Source organism: Stigmatopora nigra, chromosome 6, assembly GCF_051989575.1.
Source record: "Stigmatopora nigra isolate UIUO_SnigA chromosome 6, RoL_Snig_1.1, whole genome shotgun sequence".
NCBI classification, from domain to species: domain Eukaryota; kingdom Metazoa; phylum Chordata; class Actinopteri; order Syngnathiformes; family Syngnathidae; genus Stigmatopora; species Stigmatopora nigra.
In genome coordinates, this window is record NC_135513.1 from 10595247 (window position 1) to 10616677 (window position 21431).

General features: G+C 43.0%; 7 protein-coding genes across 13 annotated transcripts in view; 2 read left to right on the forward strand and 5 right to left on the reverse strand.

Moving 5' to 3' along the window:
- LOC144197772 (ras-related protein ORAB-1-like) lies at window positions 1-2940 on the reverse strand. The gene is made up of 6 exons (XM_077718399.1): window positions 2741-2940; window positions 2057-2129; window positions 1883-1978; window positions 1708-1803; window positions 987-1118; window positions 1-922 (listed from the first exon to the last, which is right to left on the reverse strand). The coding sequence occupies exons 1-6, from the start codon at window positions 2752-2754 to the stop codon at window positions 722-724; spliced, it is 612 nt and encodes a 203-aa protein (XP_077574525.1). The 5' UTR covers window positions 2755-2940; the 3' UTR covers window positions 1-721.
- etaa1a (ETAA1 activator of ATR kinase a) lies at window positions 2310-11211 on the forward strand. Of its 5 annotated transcripts, none has more exons than XM_077718389.1 (9): window positions 2310-2584; window positions 3117-3147; window positions 7569-7775; window positions 8209-8309; window positions 8935-9202; window positions 9609-9793; window positions 9865-9974; window positions 10063-10955; window positions 11065-11211. In XM_077718389.1, the coding sequence occupies exons 5-9, from the start codon at window positions 9100-9102 to the stop codon at window positions 11160-11162; spliced, it is 1389 nt and encodes a 462-aa protein (XP_077574515.1). In that variant the 5' UTR covers window positions 2310-2584; window positions 3117-3147; window positions 7569-7775; window positions 8209-8309; window positions 8935-9099; the 3' UTR covers window positions 11163-11211. The 5 variants fall into 5 exon arrangements, with proteins under 5 accessions (XP_077574515.1, XP_077574517.1, XP_077574514.1 ...); XM_077718391.1 differs by lacking the exons at window positions 2310-2584; window positions 3117-3147 and adding an exon at window positions 8455-8485 and having other exon boundaries at window positions 6753-7775; window positions 8935-9036; window positions 9095-9202; XM_077718388.1 differs by lacking the exons at window positions 2310-2584; window positions 3117-3147 and having other exon boundaries at window positions 6753-7775; window positions 8935-9036; window positions 9095-9202.
- On the reverse strand, window positions 3246-7705 carry spred2a (sprouty related EVH1 domain containing 2a). The gene is made up of 6 exons (XM_077718398.1): window positions 7369-7705; window positions 6281-6455; window positions 6039-6207; window positions 5889-5953; window positions 5659-5817; window positions 3246-5596 (listed from the first exon to the last, which is right to left on the reverse strand). The coding sequence occupies exons 1-6, from the start codon at window positions 7401-7403 to the stop codon at window positions 4964-4966; spliced, it is 1236 nt and encodes a 411-aa protein (XP_077574524.1). The 5' UTR covers window positions 7404-7705; the 3' UTR covers window positions 3246-4963.
- Window positions 11155-14387, reverse strand: ppp3r1b (protein phosphatase 3 (formerly 2B), regulatory s1ubunit B, alpha isoform, b). Its single transcript, XM_077718401.1, has 6 exons — window positions 14219-14387; window positions 13694-13733; window positions 13032-13208; window positions 12907-12966; window positions 12643-12827; window positions 11155-12391 (listed from the first exon to the last, which is right to left on the reverse strand). Exons 1-6 carry the CDS (start codon window positions 14219-14221, stop codon window positions 12344-12346), a joined length of 513 nt encoding a protein of 170 aa, XP_077574527.1. The 5' UTR covers window positions 14222-14387; the 3' UTR covers window positions 11155-12343.
- The window catches only part of aplf (aprataxin and PNKP like factor), a 26745-nt gene continuing 19548 nt past the window's right edge, over window positions 14235-21431 (forward strand). The window contains exons 1-2 of one of the 2 annotated variants that reach the window (XM_077718394.1): window positions 14235-14374; window positions 18977-19076. In XM_077718394.1, the coding sequence (XP_077574520.1) occupies window positions 18984-19076 (93 nt within the window). In that variant the 5' untranslated portion in view covers window positions 14235-14374; window positions 18977-18983. Of the gene's footprint in view, window positions 14375-18628; window positions 18750-18976; window positions 19077-21431 lie in introns of those variants that run through there. The other variant, XM_077718393.1, reaches the window with a different exon arrangement.
- On the reverse strand, window positions 14950-16699 carry cnrip1a (cannabinoid receptor interacting protein 1a). Its single transcript, XM_077719180.1, has 3 exons — window positions 16453-16699; window positions 15440-15584; window positions 14950-15368 (listed from the first exon to the last, which is right to left on the reverse strand). The coding sequence occupies exons 1-3, from the start codon at window positions 16629-16631 to the stop codon at window positions 15204-15206; spliced, it is 489 nt and encodes a 162-aa protein (XP_077575306.1). The 5' UTR covers window positions 16632-16699; the 3' UTR covers window positions 14950-15203.
- fbxo48 (F-box protein 48) overlaps window positions 16803-21431 on the reverse strand; it is a 4867-nt gene continuing 238 nt past the window's right edge. Inside the window, exons 1-3 of one of the 2 annotated variants that reach the window (XM_077718402.1) lie at window positions 18438-18621; window positions 17568-17838; window positions 16803-17421 (exon numbers count right to left, since the gene is read on the reverse strand). In XM_077718402.1, the coding sequence (XP_077574528.1) occupies window positions 17260-17421; window positions 17568-17804 (399 nt within the window). In that variant the 5' untranslated portion in view covers window positions 17805-17838; window positions 18438-18621 and the 3' untranslated portion in view covers window positions 16803-17259. Of the gene's footprint in view, window positions 17422-17567; window positions 17839-18437; window positions 18622-21431 lie in introns of those variants that run through there. The other variant, XM_077718403.1, reaches the window with a different exon arrangement.

Consider the following 21431-nt stretch of genomic DNA (forward strand, 5'->3'; position numbering starts at 1 on the left):
TTACCCAAGGAATTTCATTTTATTTTCAGCATCAATTTTGGGAGGGGTATGGAACAGTATGGCATTAAATTCTTGTCACAATTCCATAAACATAATGCCAGGTATCAATGCAACACTAGAAAAAAATGAAAAAACTCACCCTTACATGATAAAGGCATTGTAGTGGATTTAAAAAAAAGAATGTTTAATTATACTGCACTTTAAGTACTAGCACTGCCTTTAGTACACAGGCATTAAGATGGCGGTTGTCATCCTTATCCTTACTCAGAAAGGTGAAAAGTTCCAAAGAACGAGTCATAGTAAACGTGGTACCAAACGTCTCCTTCATGTTTTAATGGACATTTTTTTTGTGTCATGTATAAATATATACACTTTACAGATGGGCGGACTACAATGGAGCACACGCTGGTTAACATCATGCTAGCACGTATTTACACTCGGGGCGGGACGCGAGTCGGCCTCCGCTAAGAGCAGCAGGAAGGCACGGAGTCGGAGATGACGCGTGCGCCGAGCGTGTGCTGCATTGCGAAATGACGACAACGTAAAGACGCCGAAGAAAAAGAAAAAAAAACAGAATCGAGTGTGGATTTAAAAAGTGGACACGCCGAAGTGTGTAGAAGAAGAAGAAGAAGGCCTGCTGGCTTCCGTGCTATTGCTGACACAGGGTCAAAGTTGTCAATCCGGTCTGGCGCGCGGATGCTCCGCCCTCCTCCCGGCCAGATCAGCAGCAACCTCCGGACGAGGTGTTGACAGGTTTGCTCTGAATCTTCACGTTAGACTTATCTGAGTTGGAGGTGGCGGCGGCGCCGGGGCCCATGCGCTTCTTGATCTCGGCCGCCATGGTCATGAAGGCCTGCTCTACGTTGGTGGCGCTCTTGGCGCTGGTCTCCAGGAAGGGGATACCCAGACTGTCGGCGAACTCCTGCACCAAACATGCCATTTTCATCAATCCTACATCAACTAGAGTGACGATTCCTGAAACTAACCTTAGCCGTAGTGTAGTCCACCACCTTCTTGGTGGTCAGGTCGCATTTGTTACCGACCAGCAGCTTGTTGACGTTCTCGCTGGCGTAACGGTCAATCTCCTGGAGCCACTGCTTCACGTTGTTGAACGATTCCTAACACACACACACACACACACACACACACACACACACACACGTTTTAAGACTAAAACTATTAAGAGCATGAGGAAAACGTTTTTTTTTAATAAGAGTAGGAGGGGCAAATAAACCAAGGTGCTCATTCACAGCTAGTCTTACCAGTTTTAATTGGCATCTGTTGTGATAAGATTGTTGTAAATAAAAAGGACTAATTGCAAATATGAAAACAACAATAGTATTTTCTTAGAAAATAATGCAACAAATTGGAACATTTTAGATTGTATTTTACCATGTGGCTTCAAAAGGGTCAAAGGTCATTATAGTGGCAACTATAGTGTTAAACAATTATTTTAATAATATCCAAAAAACATGCATAGTATGCTCATTGGACACTCTAAATTGTGAATGATTGTTCATCTATTTCTACCCTGCCTACTGCTTGTAGTTTCCTGGGATATGCTCCAGCACCCCCGCCACCCTTTTATTCTCACTTTTTAAAGTGTCTCCAAAATGTTAGCAAAACCAAATAATATTAAAGAATTTTATACACAAATCAAGCAAAATCAGGGCCACCCCCCTAAAAAAATACGACAAGCACACCCACCTGATCGGTGACGTCGTAAACGACGATGATTCCGTGCGCCCCCCTGTAGTAGCTCGATGTGATGGTGCGGAAACGCTCCTGGCCGGCCGTGTCCCACTGCGGAAACAAAATAGAAAAAGGCTTGAAACGGCTTTACGGACACCATGGGATGGACGCCATTGGCGTGTCCTCTCACAATCTGCAGTTTGATGGTCTTGCCGTCCAGCTCGATGGTCCGGATTTTGAAGTCGACGCCAATGGTGCTGATGTAGCTCTCCGTGTACGTATCGTCCTGAAAAAGCGCACAAATATACGTTTACAGAACTATCTGATTTTGAATGTTTTTCTCTTTTCAAAGGGGAAAACTTACTGCAAAGCGAAGCAGCAGACAAGACTTGCCGACACCAGAATCTCCAATCAGCAGAAGTTTGAATAAATAGTCACTGTGGAAATACACAGGTCAGTCAAAAATAAACATATCCCATCTATTTGATGAACATGAAAAAAAGGTATTCGATCGGAATAGCATGGTGTTTTTGGGGTGTCACGTGGCTGAAATTTCCTAAACGAACGTCAATATGGTTGTTGCGTAATCCTCAAAAACAAGAGTGGAACCACGGATGCTAACTCGGATCAATTGACGGATGTGGCAACTTCCTGTCAGCAACTCGTGACTCATCGCATCTCACCGGGTTGCTTAGTTGCCTTTTTTTCTTTCGGGTTTCGCCACCACGTCGCAACGCTGCGCGTCATGTTGGTGTTTTTAACGACTCGGGTCAGAACTGTGACGTCCTGTTAATGCTACGGAAACGGAGCCGCTAACTCAAACCGGGTGACGACCACCGAAATCAAGTCAAAACCATCCTATTTCAAGTTAAATTGTGAAGACACGCATATGGTATACTTTAAAAAATATAAATATATATAAGAACCACATTGGATTGACTAACAACGTATTTGATCTTAGCTTTAGCTTAGCTTTAATGTAGCTTTAGCTTAGCTGCTGACAGCTCAGCCGGAGCTTCTTTGCGCTCTCCGGAAGACAAACACTTACTATTCAGGATTCATCTTCGACTACGGCTCGGGGGACAATCGTCGTAGCGGATCAGATCGGGTCTTTGACGGGAGCTTGAGCGTTTATTTCAACGGACGCGATCGGTGTTTGTGTATCAAAAGGGAGGAAAAAAGGAGAAGAAGTGGCGAAACTGGTTGTCGCAGCCAGGACGGCGTAATCGAATCAAATATGGCTGTCAGCACGCCTACCCGGAAATAGCATTCGCAGTGCATTTTGGGTGTTGCAGTACAGCAACCTCAATAGTTTTTTTGCAGTTCCCTATCGATTAACTAGCGTTCATTGACTTCGATAATACACTTGAGTTAATTGATGGTAGTATTCTAACAAATATGCTTACTCTTGTGCATTAATGCAGGTGGAATAACTTACTACAAAGTCATTTCAAAGTAAGTCATTCAAGTTGGCCTTTGACATTATTTTAAAAGTTGTTTTATATTTTGTTTCGTGATGATGGTAGAAAGAAGGTATTGGTCTGTCACACAACTAATTATTTACATCCCTTCCTCTTTTATTTTAAATTGATTGAAACATTTGTGACATGTAGACACAATGAAATACTACACACACCAACAATATGGCATGATTGTCTCCAACACACACCTGGCGCTCATATTTAAGTTTGGGCACACACACACACACACACCCTTATTGTACACTTTTGTACACAAACTTGTCGTCCTCTCACACAAATACATACAACCTGCATTACAAACACATACAAATACATACAGGCACACATAATACTTACAAACAAACATACATGAACATATGCACTTGTTTGTGCAAGCGTACACACAAAAACTTAAAGGGACAGACAACACTTTGAGCCTCTTAGCGAAAAAGATAGGGTTTAATAAATTAAAGCACAAAATAATGTTTCTAATGTGTGCGGAAAAGAAATACATTTTACATTTCCGGGATGAGGTCACCCAAATATTTTATCAGGGCGTGGTTCCCTTTTAACCAATTAAATTCAAGTATCCCAGACATCATTAAAATTTATCACCATTGGTATAATAGACAAAAAAATTGTAAGCGTGTCATTTTTTTTCTTTTTAAGAATCTAGGAAATTAATATTTTGCATATTGTATTTACATGCTTTATGTCATAAGTTTAATATGAAAGTTATTTATGCCAGGTGTTGTCTATCCGTTTAAGAAATACACGCAAACATGACATGTTTGTTCACATCATACACACATTTATACAGTAAATACACATTCTTACACAGGATGTTTGTTATTAGTACATGTAACTGTTTTTTCGCCTACATCACCATAAAAAAATAGAACTGAAATTCATACATATGTACATCAAAGGTCATGTATCAAAAGTCCTTAACTATGATACACTACATGTATGTGTGTCAAGTACATACATGAAAATAATGGGATGATCATCAGGCACTTTCTTCCACAGTCACTTGTGGACGTCTTTTCTTCTCCAGAAACAAACTTTTTGTCCGAGAATTTAATTGACAGGAGATTATTATTTGATTGACTGGTTCTTTCGCTCTATTTGACATTTCAAGTTTTAAACCTGTTATTGTTGTGGTTTTCTTTGCTTGCCAGGGCTACAATGATGATGATGATTAAGACACATGTCAATGTTTTTTTTCAAGATGTGGTTACCATGATGATACATAATCCTTGATTGGTGTACTTTGAGCTAAGCTACGCTAATGTCCTGCAACGTCACACTCATTTTGACCTAATATGTCAGTTTGTACAAAAATATAAACTTTCCTCAGCGTATGGATGGGTATTGCTGCCACAATAGAAAAAAGTTCATATATCACATTTTCACATTTGGGATGACTTTTTTTTCTAGGGTTGCAGCAATACACTTCTGTACAAAGCATTAACATTAGAAAGAAAATATGAAACATTTTGCTAACGACCAATAGAGGTTAGCAAAAATAGGTTAGCTATATGATGGAGGGCATGTGAATCATGTTAAGTTGTTGTCATTGCATTCTGGGCCCTTTCAACAAAAATTGTCGTGCAAAACTAGTAAAATGGCATCAAAGATGATTCGAAATAACGTAAACTTTGAACTAAATTAACGAAAATCTACCCCAGTAGAACACAGTAGAATTCTGGTAACCACTGCTTCCAGTATTACACCGCAATTCTTTTTTCAACAGTGTAATAACGTGACACAGACACCAAACCAATAGAGACAAAACATCAAGCCAAATGTCAGCCCGCCGCTTGGTGTCTGCCGCCGCAACATCGGCATGCCACGCCGCATCGGTGGAGGGCGGTGAGCGGCGCGTAGCAACACATGCACGGCGCCAACAGCGATAGCGCCAGCAGAGCACTCCAACGTAAACAGAAGCGCTCGTCGCCCGCCTCGCACGAGCACGGGTCCGAGTACTCGCCCTCCGGGTCCGCCATGCAGTGGTACAGCAGGCTGTCGGCGCACCACAGAAAGCTGACGCGCCGTATGCACGTTTGGATAGGGTCCGGCGCCTCCTGGCAGCGCCCGCGCCCGTTGTCCTCGCGGCCAAAGAGATCCTGACAGTAAACGCAGCGTAGGCGCTCGCCATCCTTCCGGCCGCGTTTCAGCTGAGGCTGAGCCGTCACCGCCCCGCCATTGCCGCCCGGGTCCAGGCAGATGGGCTTGGCCAAGGGGTACGGGTATCCGTAGTTGAGTTTAGGCGGCATGTGCGCGAAGGCCTCGGGGATGTCGGACATTGACAGCTTGTCTCTCGTGGAAGTGGCGTGACGGTAGTCCTCGTAGCCGGTGAGCCAGGCGCGCTCCCGCGGAGTGATGCGTACCTCTTCTTCCTCCAACTGGAAGCTGACGTGGCGAGGGAATACCTCCACCGCCTGTATACATGTTTTTTGAGCATGGGAAGAAACCGGAGTACCCGGAGAAAAGCCTCACTCACTTGCTCCAAGAAGTAGCAGTCGGCAAAGTAGTGGTCGGCGGTCCGTTGCTGTTCGTACAGATGTCCCAGAATGCAATGGTGTGGTCGGCGGTGCTCGCAGAAGGACAACATGACGGGCTCCCGTCTTTGAGACGAGTTGGACGAGCTGTCCGTGGCCGTCTGCGACGGAAAACGCAAATACTTCACCGAGCGCCATTTAACCCTAACCCTAACCCGTGACGCAAGCTCACCGTGAAGACGTCGTCATCGCCGAGCTCGGCCTCATTCTGCAGCGTGGATGATGACGTGGTCGATCCTGGAACAAGTTAGCGTATATTTACAAGAGGATACGTTATGATGCTCAAAGCTAGCTTGTAGCATCTACGTCCTGGTCGTTATACCTTCCGTCAAATCCTCCAGAGCCTTCCGCACGCCGCGGTCAAAAGCCCGCGCGTCAGCAGGACTCTGGAAAGTCAAGCCGCACTTCCTATTGTCCACCCTCCAGTGGTGAAAAGTGGGCGTGGCCTTGGTGTAGACCAGGTCCTTCTTCAGGAAACATTCAAGAATCACCTGACACCATAGGATGATGGCACTAATGAATACTAAACGCAAATTTGCATGGGTGTGGCGTTCAAGTTGTCACCTGTCTGTCTCGCAGTCGTTCCGCGTGGATAAGGAAGCTGCTGCGGCCCAAAAGCCCGGCGGGTGTCAGGCGGCACACGCCCACTCGGCTCAGGCCGCCATCTTGCGCTAGCCAGCCGCCGCTAGAGTCGTCGCGGGTCATCACCACCGCTTTCACGCGCACCATGTAGCTGTCACTGCACAAGACGGTCCATCTCCGTTATTTTGAGATTCAATGTGTAATGTAAACATTATAAAACATTCATCAGGCTACCAAAGTTAGCTAACTGTCATGTGCACATAATGACACTTTTCTTTTTTTTCCTTCTCATTTGATATCATACGTCATGAAAACTAACACTTGAATGTGTCAAAACAAACATGTATTGTTGTCAATTGTTTGTTTTCATGATTAATCATTATACACTGCTGATTTTCTGTGTGTGTGTGTGGGGGGGGGGTGATTCAACTTGCCATTCAAACAGATGGTGTGTGTGTGTGCAGCATGAGTCATCACTGAATTTTCAGCAGTTTGCAGCAACACACACAGACACACATTGGCGAGTCTGCTTGTGAAACACAGCTTTAGCGTTGTTAGCATGACAGTTATTGCTCACGTGCTTTGGTTCCTCCATACACTAACTCGTAATTATTTGGGTGGTAACGAAACATAAGAATGAATTGATTTAAGTGCTTGTATTGAATTCGAGTTCAATATGTAATGTATATATGTAATATAAAATGTTGTAACTACTTTATTTTCTTTTTTCAAATCATACTTCATATTGATTTTTTTAGTTGCAGTCTTTTTATTCTGGAAAAAATACATTACATCCATCCAAATTTGGAATTAGCGAAAGTTAAATAAGAAGTAAATCACAAGCTGTCACTTTGCAATTGTTTCGGCTGTCAATCAAAGGAATCCCGGTCACGTGATATCCCGTGAATCTAGGTCAAACGGGGGTCAGAGGTCACAAAATCGGCCATTGGGGGAGGAGCTCGCTGACCTCCGCCGAGACTGACAGTTGACGTGAATGTTTGTCGCGCAGGTGTTTCTGTGCGCAATCATTGCTCGTGAACATGAGTGTGTCGATGTGTGTGTATACTGACTCGTGAGGCCTGTGCTGCTCTTCTTCTTCGTTCATGTTATTTGGTCGCTTCACGTGCTGCGCCAGTGTTTTCCTGCGGTGTCTCCATTTTGGCGCACGCGCGGCTCCTGGCGTCTTCCGGTGGCTCCAGCCTTCATCCACCACCTCATTCTTGACGTTTAACGCCGCCGACCTGCCCTTTTTTGTGCTCCTTCCACCCAGGCTGGCTCGCCCGGAGCGCAGTGACCGAAAATCGCCCGCTGTCGTCGGCTTGGCTGGCCCTGGACGAGCCCCATCTTCTCCTTACTCCATGTTGGATTGAGGGAGAAGACAAACACACGGGAGGGGGAGAGGTGACGTCACACGCGAAGGACCGCAGAGTCACGTGCCAAGACATCGCTATCGTCATCGTAATGATGATGTTGGCAGGTATTTTCGTTGGACTTAAAATGGAATAAATGGGAGGTTGAGTGTGGGATGTGATGGTGGCTTCAAAAATAAGGACATTTCAAACACGAGTTTTCTTGGTCAATGAATCATAAAGCAAAGTGGCATAGATTAAAAATAATAACCAAATACAATCATTTTTTTAACAGAATTATCAATAAATACTGTCCTTGTCAAATTATCCTACAGTGTGGTTCCCATGGCGACCAGGAATCCCATTTCCGTAATAGAAGCTGCAATTAGATTTTGTTACCACCAGGGAATGCAAGAGTATTTGGAAAGTGATGAAAGTAACTAAATATTTTTTCATTTTAATCACACTTTTTAGCATTGCAAAATATACTTGTAATATATACTTCTTAACCTGCAGCATTGGACACAATGAAAAAACTATTTTTATTCTTTCCACTGTAAGCATCTTAACCATCTGAAGACGGCATGGGCAGGCGGCCTTCATCTTCAGTATCTTCAACATTCCCATCTTCTTCCTGCTGAACAACTTTGATGGAGCAAAAGGTGCGTGATGCTGTTAAACGAAAAGGCAAACTATCTCAACATAGGAGTCTTGTGCACTTTTGCCAATACTAGTTAACATCCTATTATCTTCACATCTTTGCTTATTTCTCTTTTTCTGTTGTTTGTTGACGGCTCCAAATATTAGCATCCATATCCATGTGAGGAGGAGGCTTAAGGTTAGGCACATGTATTTCATGTTTTATTTTTAGGTTTTGATACTGCGTGGACTATTCTAGGGCATGTGAGTGGTGTTGCCATGGCGATGAAAGTATAGTAGCACTACATGAAACACAAGCCATCCTTAGGACTACAAATATCACATTCTGGGAACTGTATACTTGAATGAATTCAAACAAATACAGAAAAGCCGAAAAAATAATGATAAAAACATATATACACCACCCAAACAAAATAACAACAAAATGAGGCCTAGTGAGGTTTTCAAAATAAAAACACTACTATTTAATTTGTGGGTTTTGTTGTGAGCCATCTTTGTTGATAAACTTAATTAAAACACTCCAGCATGGAGGGAGTGCACTGCATGTTTCAAATATGGATTAGTAATTGACCAATCTTTTATTTTGTAAACTGACAGTTTCAATAAAGATTTCTCTTTTTACCAAAGGCTAAGAATCGGACGCATGCGCAGTGACGTTCTTCTCCAGCTGGAAGGGTGGGCGCGCTTTCGAACTGTTCTTTCTCCTCGAAATATGGCGGACGTAAACAGGTAAATGTAATGCAACTTTAAGTGCAGTGATTGAGGAAATAACACGTTAGTTTGTTAGCGGCAATGAAGTCGAGCCGCCGCCTGAGCAGAAGCTTCAAACTGAGTCAACAGCAACAGAAGCCGAACATCTTGGAAAAGTCCGACATTTGCAACGTACCGAAGCCTGGTAAGTCCCTCGTTTTAGTTTATCATCGTGACGATAAGATTCCGCCTTTTTGGGTCGAAATTTAACCAGAAACTTTGTATTTTGCATCGTTAGACGTAAGATTGCGTGTTGAATTGCATTTCTTACAAACGGGACTTTGTTTTCTAAATTCGTTAAAGATCAACTCAGGGAAATGTGTACTTAGTTTTCTGAAACTTTACCCTCAAAGTTTAAATATGTGAAAATACTTTTTATCTTTTGTATTTTGATCAGGCCAAAGTAGTGCAAACATTATATTAGATCCTTGTGAAGATAAGTGGTTCAGAAAATGAATTATTTTTTGTACATCTTGATTATTTTCTTGCCCTTTTGGGTGCATGGAAATTCAAAATGAATGAAAAAATGAATCTTCCTTGCTGTGTTGCAGAATTTAAGACGCCAACTCGGCCTTGCTTATCCAGAGCGTCCATCGTCGAGTCCCCGCAAAATTCGGATGCGCATCACGACATCATTTGGGACCCCTCGTCACCTCAGCGGCTGGGCAAACGGACAAAGAGGCACGTCTCGGGAAAGGTGGACATCTCCGACATCGTTAGTAGGATCGCACCAAAGGTGAGAACGCTCAACTTGGCTAGGAGTTTTCCTGATGTGACATCACAGTTTGGAAAATGATGTACGTGCAGCACGGAAGGCCCGAAGTGAGCGAGCCCACCCTGCAGCAGTGGATTGGCGACAGCGCCACCATCCCTTGCACGCCCGACGTGGAACCGCCAAAAAACAGGAGGTCCCAGAGGTGCGTATACTGGTGTTGCGTTTGGCGAACTTTGTTGTTGTTTTTTTCATCTACGTGCAATAATAAACCTACTTTAATCGATTGGCAGATTTAACAGCGTTGACGATCTCCTGAAATTGGCCAAGCGCTTTGACCTCAATTTGTTACAACGCGAGGACGACGACAAAGAAGAAGAGGAAAAAGAGAACGAAGAAGATCCTAACCCTCATATTTCGCCAGTGGAGCCGCAAGAAAGCCTTCACAACCTCATGTCGATACAGCAACACACGGAAGATGACCTGGAGCTCCTTTTCCGCGAGCCGACCCAACAGACCAGCGCGATCTCTGGTCCGCTGACCCAACAGACGAGTGCGATTCCCGGGCCGTCGACCCAACAGACGAGCGCAATCCCCGGCCCACCGACGCCCGAAAAACCCCCCTCGATGGCAAACGTCGACATCCCGGACGACTGGGATGACGATGACCCGTTCCTCGCCGAGATGATGCTAAATCCAGAGAAATCCGGCCTGGCGCCCCCCGCTCCTTTCGTCAACCAATCGGTAGCAGTTTTTGAAGAAAGTAGCCTTTTAGAGACAGTTGAGACAGAAAATGCCAACAAACCTTCCTGTTCAAATGTTGGTGGATTTTCCTCTGCCATTTGTATGGCAAGAAACAAACCCCGCTCGGCCAGCCCGGCCAATGAGCAAGTTACCGCGGCCTCCGATTTCCCAGATGACGATTTGGATGCTTTCTTCTTGTCCGAGCCCATTTGGGACGATCCAGAGGAGGACGACGACGAGATGCTTTGTGAACTTTGCGAAGATGTAGAGAATCAGATGGTTAAATCTTCTCCCCCAAAATATTCAAATCCCTGCCCCCTTCCGCAGCCAACAGCTACGCAGCAGTTCACTTTTAAGAGACCTGGCAACCCAGTTTCTACAGTCAACATCAAGCCTAATTCCATACTGAGCAACCATCTCACTCCTGTGGTGACCAGCACAGGTAAGAGATCTTTTTTTCCTAAAAAAAATGGTATACCATAACGTTGTCTTTCTTGTCATTTAAAGAAAAGTGAAAGTAACATATTACTTGTTTGTTGTTGTGTGTGAAGCAGTTGCCAAATGTTCTGCACTGGAGATCGAGCGAAAGAAGCATCAGGCCATGGAACGCCGCCGCCGACGCTTGCAAGAAGTCCAAAATCTCAAGTGACACCACTTTTTTATTGGTATCTTATAACATTAAACTGCCTTGAATTATGCCATTCAGTTTATTGTCACCGTTCATAGCCAACATGCCGTTAAAAATCCTCACAAAATTCCTGTCAATACAACTGAGATACAGTAATAAGTAGAGCTTTTCATTTCCCATAATGCAACAGTTTTTTTCCAACCATTAATTGGCAACACGGTGTGTTTTGAAATGTTCATATTCATCACTGTTATAATTATTCCTATAAGTATTCACATGTAAACACCACAGTCGCACAACATTGCGTGAAATGAGCCAACAGCCTCACCGCTAAGTGTTTTTCGCTTTTTGACCTTCCTATTAAAATGTGTCTTTGTTCTGGTGTTGGCCGGCCACTTGGCTCATGTCGTCCAATCGCGTGAGAGCGAGCAGGGCCCGACCCCGCATAAACCGCACGTGCGTGCAAAAAAAAAGAAAACAAAACGAAAACAAAAATAGAACCACACATGCAGACATCACGCATGCAACGCGCACATAAGACTTAAGTTAAAACCGACTTTTTTCCCATTTCTAAACTCATCTTGTGTGCTTTGATGTCCATTAACAGGGGGAGCATATCGCCTAAATAGAAAAAAATATATATAATAATAATTGAAGAGGTGAGGTTTATGAAGCGGGCCCGAGTTTGTAAACCTGAAAGACTTTGATTGACATGCGAGCAGCAGCAGGCGGCGCTGCTGAGCTCCGCGGCATGCACACTTGCACCACAGAAGAAGAAAACGCCACGCAGCAGATTTGTAGAAAATGTTTTGTCGCCACTCAACGGCAGAAGAAAACATCCAAAAAAGTGGCCGTTTGAATTGGCGGCACGAGCGCTGGCGGGGCCCCGAACGTCACCAACATGCAAATGAACGCGTCGGGCTAACTATCGACACTTTCCCGTTGGCACGCGCTCTCTTCCTGTACACGGCAGAATAAATAAAAACACATGCAAACAAACACGCCGCCAAATTGCGGTCACTCGCTCGGCGCCGGAGAATAAAAGAATACGCAAAACACCTTCCGAGCCATCGGCTAAAGTGCCGCTTCCGATTCGAACCGATCGCTGCGAGCGTTTGGCTTTGTAAGGAGGGGGGAGGGGTTGGGGGGTGACGTCTTCAAGCGGGTCTCAGGTGGACGGAGGGGGGGTGGGATGGGCGTACTTACACATCCACCACCATCTTTTTGTGAATGTCCAAGCCACCCACAACCTGAAGAGAAAACAAGAAGTATGTCAGGTGCATTCTTGCAGTATTTGTAAGTATAAATCACCAATTTCAAGCCAGAAAACGACACATTTGCCAATGTTACAAAGTCTTCCAGGCATCAATTCAATCCATTTAACAATCAGTCTTAATAATATTTTATTGTTACCATAATGAGTAATTACACTTTATGCCTTTTTTTCAATTTGGGTGTCGTTTTCCACAAGAAATGACAGCGATGAGATTGGCGGACTAACCGCGCAGAACTCCTCGAAGGATATCCTCCCGTCGCCGTCCTTGTCGGCGTTGATAATGGTTTTGTCGACAATCTGCTGCAGCTGTGTGTCTTTCAGGTTGTTGCCCACCATCATTTTCAGAACTTGGAATAGCTCGCCATTGGAGATGTAGCCGTCCTTGTCCATGTCGTAGATGCGGAATGCGACTGAAAGCAGAGGACAATTTCTATTTTCCAAACTTTCAAGGTAGCATAAGAATCCATACAGGATCATCCATCCACTTACATCGTAACTTTTGCTCTTTGTCTCCCTTGACGCTGAATTGAGACACGCCCTCGATGAATTCTGAATAACAAAAAAGAGAAGTGAATAAACCAAGATGAAGACAACATCGTTGCTCACATCATCACCTTTGAAATCCACCTCTCCGTTGCCGTCCGTGTCAAATATATCGATGACGCGTTGCACCAGTGGGTTCTGCTGCAACTCGGGCAGTGACATGAACTCCTCCACACTGAGCGAGCCCGAGTTGTCCAGGTCCAGTTTCTTGAAGCGCTTGCCCAGACGCTTAATCTCGTCTGCGTCGACTGACAATGGAAAAATATGGAAAGATGCACGCAAAGACAGCCACAGTACAAAATCAAAACATGGAAATTACAGGAGACCCAGCCATTGTTCTGTGGGTGTGTCTACCGCCCAGAACCTGAATGCATCCCAGACTCACCTGATTTGTAGCGGGCTCCGGCCATGGCGTCTCACTACACCTAACTCAGCGCTAGCGCTAATCTCATTGAGGGAGGGCGGAGGCTAATCCAACAACAGGCTTCCTGGTTTGCTCCATTATTTAATCCAGGGCCAATCTCTATCTTTGGTGAGTAATTCAACTACTTAAACATTTTTAGGGGGAATATGATACATTGTTTGATATTCATTTAATGTATTTGGGGGGGGGGGGTGTAAATAATACTAGATGGTAATTTATTTAATATGTGGATTTCTCATAGGTATTTTATTGTTTTAAACAAACTAATTTTTATGACATGCTTGAGACCAGTGATGAAAATATACTTACAGTGCGAGCACATGTCCAAAGCATAACTGGCTTCGTTCCCCTGAAAAAAAGAAAACAGAACTTAAATTATTTTATAATGGCACAAATTTGCATATTTATTCATCATCAGTGATTGCTCAATAGTGACCGTCCAACGTCCGCCCACACATTTTTTTCTTAATCCGCTTTTACTTTGGCGACCGTGCAACGCCTTCCGAGCCTACTTCCGTTTGCCCTAGCTAGCCCTGCTAACCTCAGCGTATAAACAACAAGAGCCGAGCTAACGAAGCTTTGATGCATATCGTAATATGACAAGTGTTTTCAGTGGTTTCTATCCGAGAAAATCACCCGAAAGAATCAAATGATCGAATTTGTGGGCCGGGCCGTCGCGTCGTCATGAGCGCGGACGTCGGAGGCCTATCGATGTTATTTTGATGGTGAGCTAACGGCGGCTAATGTTAGCCTTCAAATGTCTGCAAATGGCAACGCGCAACAATCTTCATCCAAAGATAATTTCATTATTGAGCCTTTTTGGTTTGGCCTTACCATGTTGTCTGATGCAGGCTGCGGAGTGGAGTGCTTGAAAGGGGACGACGAGTGGCTGAGTGAGCTAACGCGGCTAACAGAGCTAACTCAGGGACTAAGTGGAGAGAGGAGCATCACAGCAGCCCGAGCAGCACTGCGGCAGGGGGAGGGGCTTAGGTGAGTCCAAGATCTTCTATTGGTTGAAAAGAATGCCTCGAGGTGATATCTACAGTACTTTTAACCCTTCTGATGTTTACTTCGTTCGGCAATTTCATTTTTTTGTCCATATGGTCAAGTAAAATCATAGTTACATTAGACAGTCAAGTGAACTATCGCAAACTCCGCCTCCTAAATGGCGATCGACCAATCATACGTCCTAGAGATCGTTGTCAAGGACACATGTCCGACTCGTCTCGCTAATTGGTTGATTTGATAGTTTCGAGATTGATCAATTATAACGCAAAGCATCGATTCAACCTGTCACTTTTTAGATATTAAAATCTAAATCTAAACTAATCTATACCCCCCAAAATAGGCTCTCTAATTCTCCCAATTTCTATCAATCCCCAAAATGTTATCTACCTCTTTAAATGTTCTTCTATACAAAATATCTTTCATAAATTCATTTTCTCCCTCGAAATTGAATCAAATCATAAGTTGGATATTCACCACTTTGTTTTTCTAATATTCATATTTCACCCATAGCATTTTTTTACATATTTAGAAATGAATAATACATGAACAAATGATAATTCTGCATTTCTTTGTTTTTTAATCAACAAAAATACATGAAATGAAACCAATTGGCAAAAAACATGAAATTATGTCAGGAATCATGACAATTCTTGTCATCTGTCAATCAAATTTCCCATTGGCCATCCCAGAATTGGCCATTACATACACAATCACTCAACAACACATATACTTTTCTGCATCACTCACAATAAATAATAATAATAATTTTAAAAAAAAATCCCTTTCCGTGTGCTCCGGTCAATTTGCATGTTCAGTTGAAAGCTTCCTTGTTGATCCACATAAGGGTGCGTGTCTCGTTGGGTTTGCACTCATACTCGATGCTGCTGAATTTGTTACCAAACTGGCAGTGCTCACGCTTGTAGTAGTTGTAGTACTTTGCCTGCCAAACTGTCTCAAATGTGCCCGCACGCTGAAACTGAAAACACAATAACACCCACACAATTGGTGAAGGGGTCGTTCTAGCTCAAATCTATCTCTCGCTCTAACCTGGATGCTGACTTCAACCGGTTGTCGGTCTCCACTTTTGGTGTGCGGGACTCCCTCTGTGTCGTAGCGTCCGTGATAGACCACCTGATCGGCATCTCTCGACTGCTCCTCCAGAGGAAACACCACGCCGCCGATGTTCATGTTTCTAACAAACACAAATCAACGGCAATTTTAAGTGAACACTTGGTATAAAATGGTGCCCAGACCAAAAAAGGGAATTCCAGATCATCTTTCTGTAAATTTCCAGGCCTATTGGCTTAATCTGTTATTGATTTTAAGGTTATTACATGGAACTATCCTGTTGATTTTGGTTCATTTACTTAAAGACAACATTGGTGTCCTAGCACAGATAATCTTGTTTTAATATATATTTTAAAAAAGTTTCATTTATCAAATCTTTAAAAAAGTAAAAAACTATTTGTCAATTCGGGTACTATTTTAGCCAAGTGAAATGCAGGTATGCGAGATTGTCGACGCCTTCTTATGACGTCCTAAATCCATTACATGCACCTCTTAGTGTGTGTGCGTTTGTGTACCCACACAAATGGACGTTACAAAATGGCTGAGCGAGCAAGTGGTGACATTTTTTTCTTAAATTATTTTCTCTGTTATTGAAGAAAATCATCATGAGCTCCATTTGATATAATTGGCCTTTAGTTCATTTACACAATATGTTGTCTTTTCCTTTTAACATTCATAATTCCAAATTCCCCACTTCCATGATACACTATATATGATAAGCATCTTCAGTCTATGAATTATATAGAAAAGGCGCTTATTCATCGACGGGGCGAGACCAGCCGGCTCGTGCGCGTGCACGAGGATGCACGAGGCGCGTTCACGGCGTCATTGCATCTCGAGGTCACGTGACATCGCCTATCGCTATCTTAAAACAAAATTACAGTTCCACCCGTTTTAGTTTTTTAAGGGATGCGGGTGGAAATGATGCAAATTCGCGTTTGATTTGATGCAAAAGGCGTTGTTTTTTTTTTTGTTTAAATGTTTTTTCTTACGTGGCCTCGACGGTTCCGGGCTTGATGAGGACTTGTATTTTGTATTTGGAGCCCGTGAGCAGCTTGACTGTTCGGGTTTGTCCGAATCGGCTTCCGTCTACCTTAAAGAATACATCGCCGTCGTTGGGTTGGATCCACAACGAGATAGCGATGTTCACTAGCTCAGGGACGTCGTCCATTTTCACGCCTCTTGGGAAGGAGGGGATGCGGGGGGTCCTGCTGGAGGAGAACGGAGGACCAATGTAAAGTGCGCGGGGAAAAAATCATCCGTTTCCGGTCGGGAATTTCACAATTAGAGTCACTTGAGAAAGAAAAAAATCAGACCTAAAACAAGAACAAATATAACATCGTTAAGCGAGAATATATTTTTTATTCACAAAATAAATTAACAAAACATATGTTTTTACAAAACAAACTTTTTTTTCTGGTAAAAAAATTAACAAATACACTTGATTATAAAAGTTCTGGGTGGAAGTTATTTGTTCATTTCCACCTCATTGTCACCTCAAGAGAAAACGATGGTGCACAAAACGCAAAAACATACAGCGATTATGATACATTGGTGCATGATGTCAAAAAAATCAGTCATTAGTCCCCAAATGTCTCGTTTTCAAAGATCCATCTGCTTTCGGACAACATATTTTTAGTGCTGAAATTCCAACAATTTGGACAATTTAAAATCAGTGAATGTTTAAAAATAATGGATTCATTTTTCACAACATTTCTTGATTCCTTTTTGTTTTACAAGTATAAAAGGGCATAAAAAGATAAAAGATGCACGCTTCCGATTTCTTAAATAAGACCATGTCATCGGTCCAGTTCAGCCTGCAGGATATCTCCCCAAGTTTCCACATCCATCGGTGCCATCTTCCTGCCCCTCAGCTCGCTGGCTGATGCCACGTTGCTATAGCGACCACTCAGCCATTCCAATTTGAGGTGGCTCCGAATGTAGTTCCTTGCTAGTGACTCCTGTACACACACACACAAGTAATGACCATTAGACAATATACTAGTTGTTAAGATATCGCCACCTAGTGAACTGGAGCAGAATGCATATTCGTTGGCCAGTGTCAACACAAAATAGCATTCAGCACACCCATTTACTCGGCACGAACCTTCCAGGAGAATCCGTTGCCGCGGTCGGCGTCCATCTCCCTGCGGCAGAGCGCCACAATTGCGAGGCATTGCGTCCTCCATAGCTGTTGGCTGTCACGGATGATGGCGTTCCATAGGCGGCACGTGGCGGAGGCACGGCATAAGCTCCTGGCGTCCAGCTCACCGAATATCCTCAAGCTCATCTCAGTGGGCAGAGTTTCAGCAAAGTCCCTCGCGCAGCCATAAGATGAGCTCATGATGCATAGTAAAAGTCACAGATGTTTCTGCAGCCTAACAACACACAAACAAAAGATGGATTAGTAAAGATGCCCATAGGAATGATAAAAAAAGGAAAAATGTGGGGGAACTTTTTTTCTATTTTGTCTGTTCTTTCATGTTCTTTCATCCATAACTGCTAAGAATAAACCAGATCTGGGTTAACATTAGAACTGATGATCACATCATTTTTAATGTTTAAATACCTTATTACCAAATGTATTGTTCAATGGTTTGAAAAAATATTGCCTATTATTCCGTTATCATTTTTTGTTATGAAGCATTATAAAATGGAACGTAAACACTACATACAGTTATGCAAATTATGTATGCTGTGGCATAATAGTGCATATCGTAAATGTGCATGTGGTACTTGAAAAAATAGCAAAATAATCCCGGATTTAAGGTTAAAAATTCTGAAATTAAATATGTTGAAGATCAGTCACGTTTGACAACACGAGACTACGCGATCTACAAAAGGACAAAAAAACAAATCGTGTTAACGTGGGCATATCGTCTGTTTGTTATCCAATTAACTTTCGTTGAATAGACTTTCGAAGTTTTTGAGTGATATTATTATGAATATGATTTTTTGGCTTGTTTTTGTTGCTTACCCGAACCAGCTGACCCGTCCCTCCCTCGACGTGTTTTAATGTAAACACACACGAGCTTGTCAATCTAATGCGCATGCGTGCCACATACAGTCTGCTGTATTAGTAACACAATTCGTTTATTATGAATTAGGATGAAATTTTAGCCACAAATATGTACCACGGTGAAAAAATAATAAAATAAAAAATAACAACCTCCCATCTTAACGCATGCGCAATACAACAAGGAAGTGGAGCTCGCATTGTGTTTTGAGCCCATATGTACGCATGCCCAATACAACAAGGAAGTGGAGCTCGCATTGTCTGTGTTTGGGAGTACGTACTTTAAAAGATTTACTGTTTCATTTTCCTCCATTCATCGTGATATTAAGATAAATAAATAGTTAGCATTCATTTTTTTGCATACCAAGTCAACTTTGTAAGGTTAAGCACTACAATCTGTTTGAAATATTATTTCAAGATTAATTAACACGTGGATACTGGCGTCTACCTATTTTGTGTATGTTGGGACATAGTATTTGAATACATTGTTATGTTTCCAGTGTGCCAATGTCCGGTTACGAGCTGATCCCGGTGCAAGGGGGCGATGCAATTCAGCTGCCCGCAGGCGAGATTGTCCTAGGCCGTGGTCCTTTCCTCCATGTGAGTACCATTTTTAAAAGGCAGTGGCAAATAGTCCCAGGGGCTATTTAGCCGGTAACTGGTCAAATAGCCTATTAATCAATTTTCCCTTAAATGCAAAAAATCATTGTAGTCAAGACTTTCCAAAAATGACAATGTTAAGTGTGGCCACTTCATGGTGCAGAGGTTTATTCACCTGTCAGCCATGTGGGCAGTTGTGGTTCAATTCCTGGTTGGAAATTATTTTTCCCTTAAATAGAAACAACCTTGTGTAGTCAAGAATTTCCAATAAGAACAAAGTAAAGTGTGGCGACTTCATGATGTAGACTCTACATTGTAGAGGTTCATTCACCTGACTGCTGTGTTGGCAGGCAGGGTTCGAAACTCGGTAGACGATGAACCATTTTTCCATTTAAAAAGACTAAGTCATTCAGTCTTTCCTTAAATAAAAGCACCAAATGACCATGTATAGGTGGGCTGCTTCATGGTGTAGTGCAGGGGTGTCAAACTCCCTTTGGTCTGCGGGCCGAATACAGCTTAATTTGAGATCAAGCGGGCCGGACCAGTAAACTCATTGCAAAATTACATAGAACTAACAATAAGCCCACTTTTTTCCTTTGTATTAGTCACTAATACTAATAATTAGTGCAAAGAATGAGCAAATTATCAAAATGTTTATTAACAGAATTTTCCTTTTACATTATGAACAATATATTATGAACAAGAGACATAAGAACATAAATAAATGCCAATTCATGTTGGCTGCACGTACTAAAACACAGTGCCCCCTTGTGGATAATACATGAAATACAAGTTTTAAAGAAAATTCATATTTTTTTTATACAATGCAGCTTTCTTCCCCGGGCCGTACCAAACCACCAGACGGGCTGGATCCGGCCCGCGGGCCGTATGTTTGACACACTGTAGTGGGTTAGTCACCCGCCTATGAAGAAAATGAAAAAAAAAGCCTAAATATACTAATATTTGTAACAGACAAAACAATAAATACTACTGTTTACTTTTGGGAGCTGGTGGCCCGGTGAATAAGTCATTGGTCTCCCACCTCTGTGGACCTGGGTTCAAATCCTGGTTTGTCCTGCTTTGTAAGCTGACCTAACTTTTCCCACTTGAAAGTACAATAAAGTACTAAGTATGATCTGGGAGTGAAAAGAGACAAAAGTACAAGTACTACTGCTTACTCTCGCAGGGTGGTGGCCCAGTGGCTAAGTCATCAGTCTCCCACCTCTGTGGTCCTAGGTTCAAGTCCTAGTGCATGCAAAGATTTTCCCAATATTATTCAGTTAAAAGAATAAGTTCTAAGTGTAAAATTATATAAGTGTTCAGTGGTGGAAGAAGCATTTTGAGTAAAAAAATGACTAAGTGTTTAACCCCATTTACTTGGATAAAACGTTTCAACACCCATGTATAAGTGGGGCACGAGTTGGTGTAGTGGGTTGCACACTCGCCTTTGCACCGAGAGAACGTGAGTTCGCTTCCCGGTGTCGGCGGTTCCCTGACCAAGCAAGCGGTCGAGGGTCGGCCGAAGGCCGACCCGAGAACGCCTTTCGCACAGACAGGTCCATCAAGTGTCTTCCGAACTGCCGAAGGCAGTTCGGAATATAACCTTTTGCTGAAAAGTATGACTAAGTGTTTAATATAAATTAAAAAGTTTTTTCTTTTTTTTTCCCCCTTCTTCTTATTCCATTGACCAATTCTTCTTTCCAAGTATTTTCAGCCAAACGACAGCAGCGGGAATCGAACCCAGGTCTCCCAGACGGGAAACCTGTGAACTAACCTCTGCGCCAACCAAGTGACTACACTTTTCTCTGTAATCATTTGAGTGTCTTTCCAAGAAGTACACAGAAACAACTAAGTGAAAATGTGTGCCCACAGCGGGAATCGAACCCGGGTCTCCCAGACAGGAATCCGGTGAACTAACCTCTGCGCCAACCAAGTGACTACACTTTCCTTAGTAATCATTTGACTTTCTTCACAAGAAGTACACAGAAACAATTAAGTGAAAATGTGTGCCGACAGCAGGAATCGAACCAAGGTCTCCCAGGCGGGAGTCCAGTGAACTAACCTCTGCGCCAACCAAGTTGCTACACTTTTCTTTGTAATCATTTGAGTGTGTTTGACAAGAAGTATACAGAAACAACTAAGTGAAAAAGTGTACCATCCGGGAATCGAACCCAGATCTCCCAGACAGGAGTCCAGTGAACTAACCTCTGCGCCAACCAAGTTGCTACACTTTCCTTAGTAATCATTTGAGGGTCTTGACAAGAAGTACACAGAAACAACTAAGTGAAAAAGTGTCCCAACCGGGAATCGAACCCAGGTCACCCACACGGGAGACAGGTGAGTTAACCTCTACGC

Excerpts from the sequence above, each read along its gene's own strand:
- etaa1a (XM_077718389.1), top strand. The coding sequence starts at position 9,100 with ATGAAGTCGAGCCGCCGCCTGAGCAGAAGCTTCAAACTGAGTCAACAG. Across the intron at positions 9,203-9,608 it reads TTGCAACGTACCGAAGCCTG|AATTTAAGACGCCAACTCGG; the intron begins GTAAGTCCCTCG and ends GCTGTGTTGCAG. Across the intron at positions 10,956-11,064 it reads TCCTGTGGTGACCAGCACAG|CAGTTGCCAAATGTTCTGCA; the intron begins GTAAGAGATCTT and ends TTGTGTGTGAAG.
- spred2a (XM_077718398.1), bottom strand. The coding sequence starts at position 7,403 with ATGAACGAAGAAGAAGAGCAGCACAGGCCTCACGA. Across the intron at positions 6,208-6,280 it reads AACGACTGCGAGACAGACAG|GTGATTCTTGAATGTTTCCT; the intron begins GTGACAACTTGA and ends CTATGGTGTCAG. Across the intron at positions 5,597-5,658 it reads ACTGCTACTTCTTGGAGCAA|GCGGTGGAGGTATTCCCTCG; the intron begins GTGAGTGAGGCT and ends ACATGTATACAG.
- LOC144197772 (XM_077718399.1), bottom strand. Across the intron at positions 1,804-1,882 it reads AGACCATCAAACTGCAGATT|TGGGACACGGCCGGCCAGGA; the intron begins GTGAGAGGACAC and ends TTGTTTCCGCAG. Across the intron at positions 923-986 it reads TGGACTACACTACGGCTAAG|GAGTTCGCCGACAGTCTGGG; the intron begins GTTAGTTTCAGG and ends TGTTTGGTGCAG.
- ppp3r1b (XM_077718401.1), bottom strand. Across the intron at positions 13,209-13,693 it reads TTTGGACATGTGCTCGCACT|TCGACGCAGACGAGATTAAG; the intron begins GTAAGTATATTT and ends TTCCATTGTCAG. Across the intron at positions 12,828-12,906 it reads CAAAGAGCAAAAGTTACGAT|TCGCATTCCGCATCTACGAC; the intron begins GTAAGTGGATGG and ends CTCTGCTTTCAG.
- cnrip1a (XM_077719180.1), bottom strand. The coding sequence starts at position 16,631 with ATGGACGACGTCCCTGAGCTAGTGAACATCGCTATCTCGTTGTGGATC. Across the intron at positions 15,585-16,452 it reads CCCGGAACCGTCGAGGCCAC|AAACATGAACATCGGCGGCG; the intron begins GTAAGAAAAAAC and ends TGTGTTTGTTAG. Across the intron at positions 15,369-15,439 it reads CGGTTGAAGTCAGCATCCAG|TTTCAGCGTGCGGGCACATT; the intron begins GTTAGAGCGAGA and ends TTGTGTTTTCAG.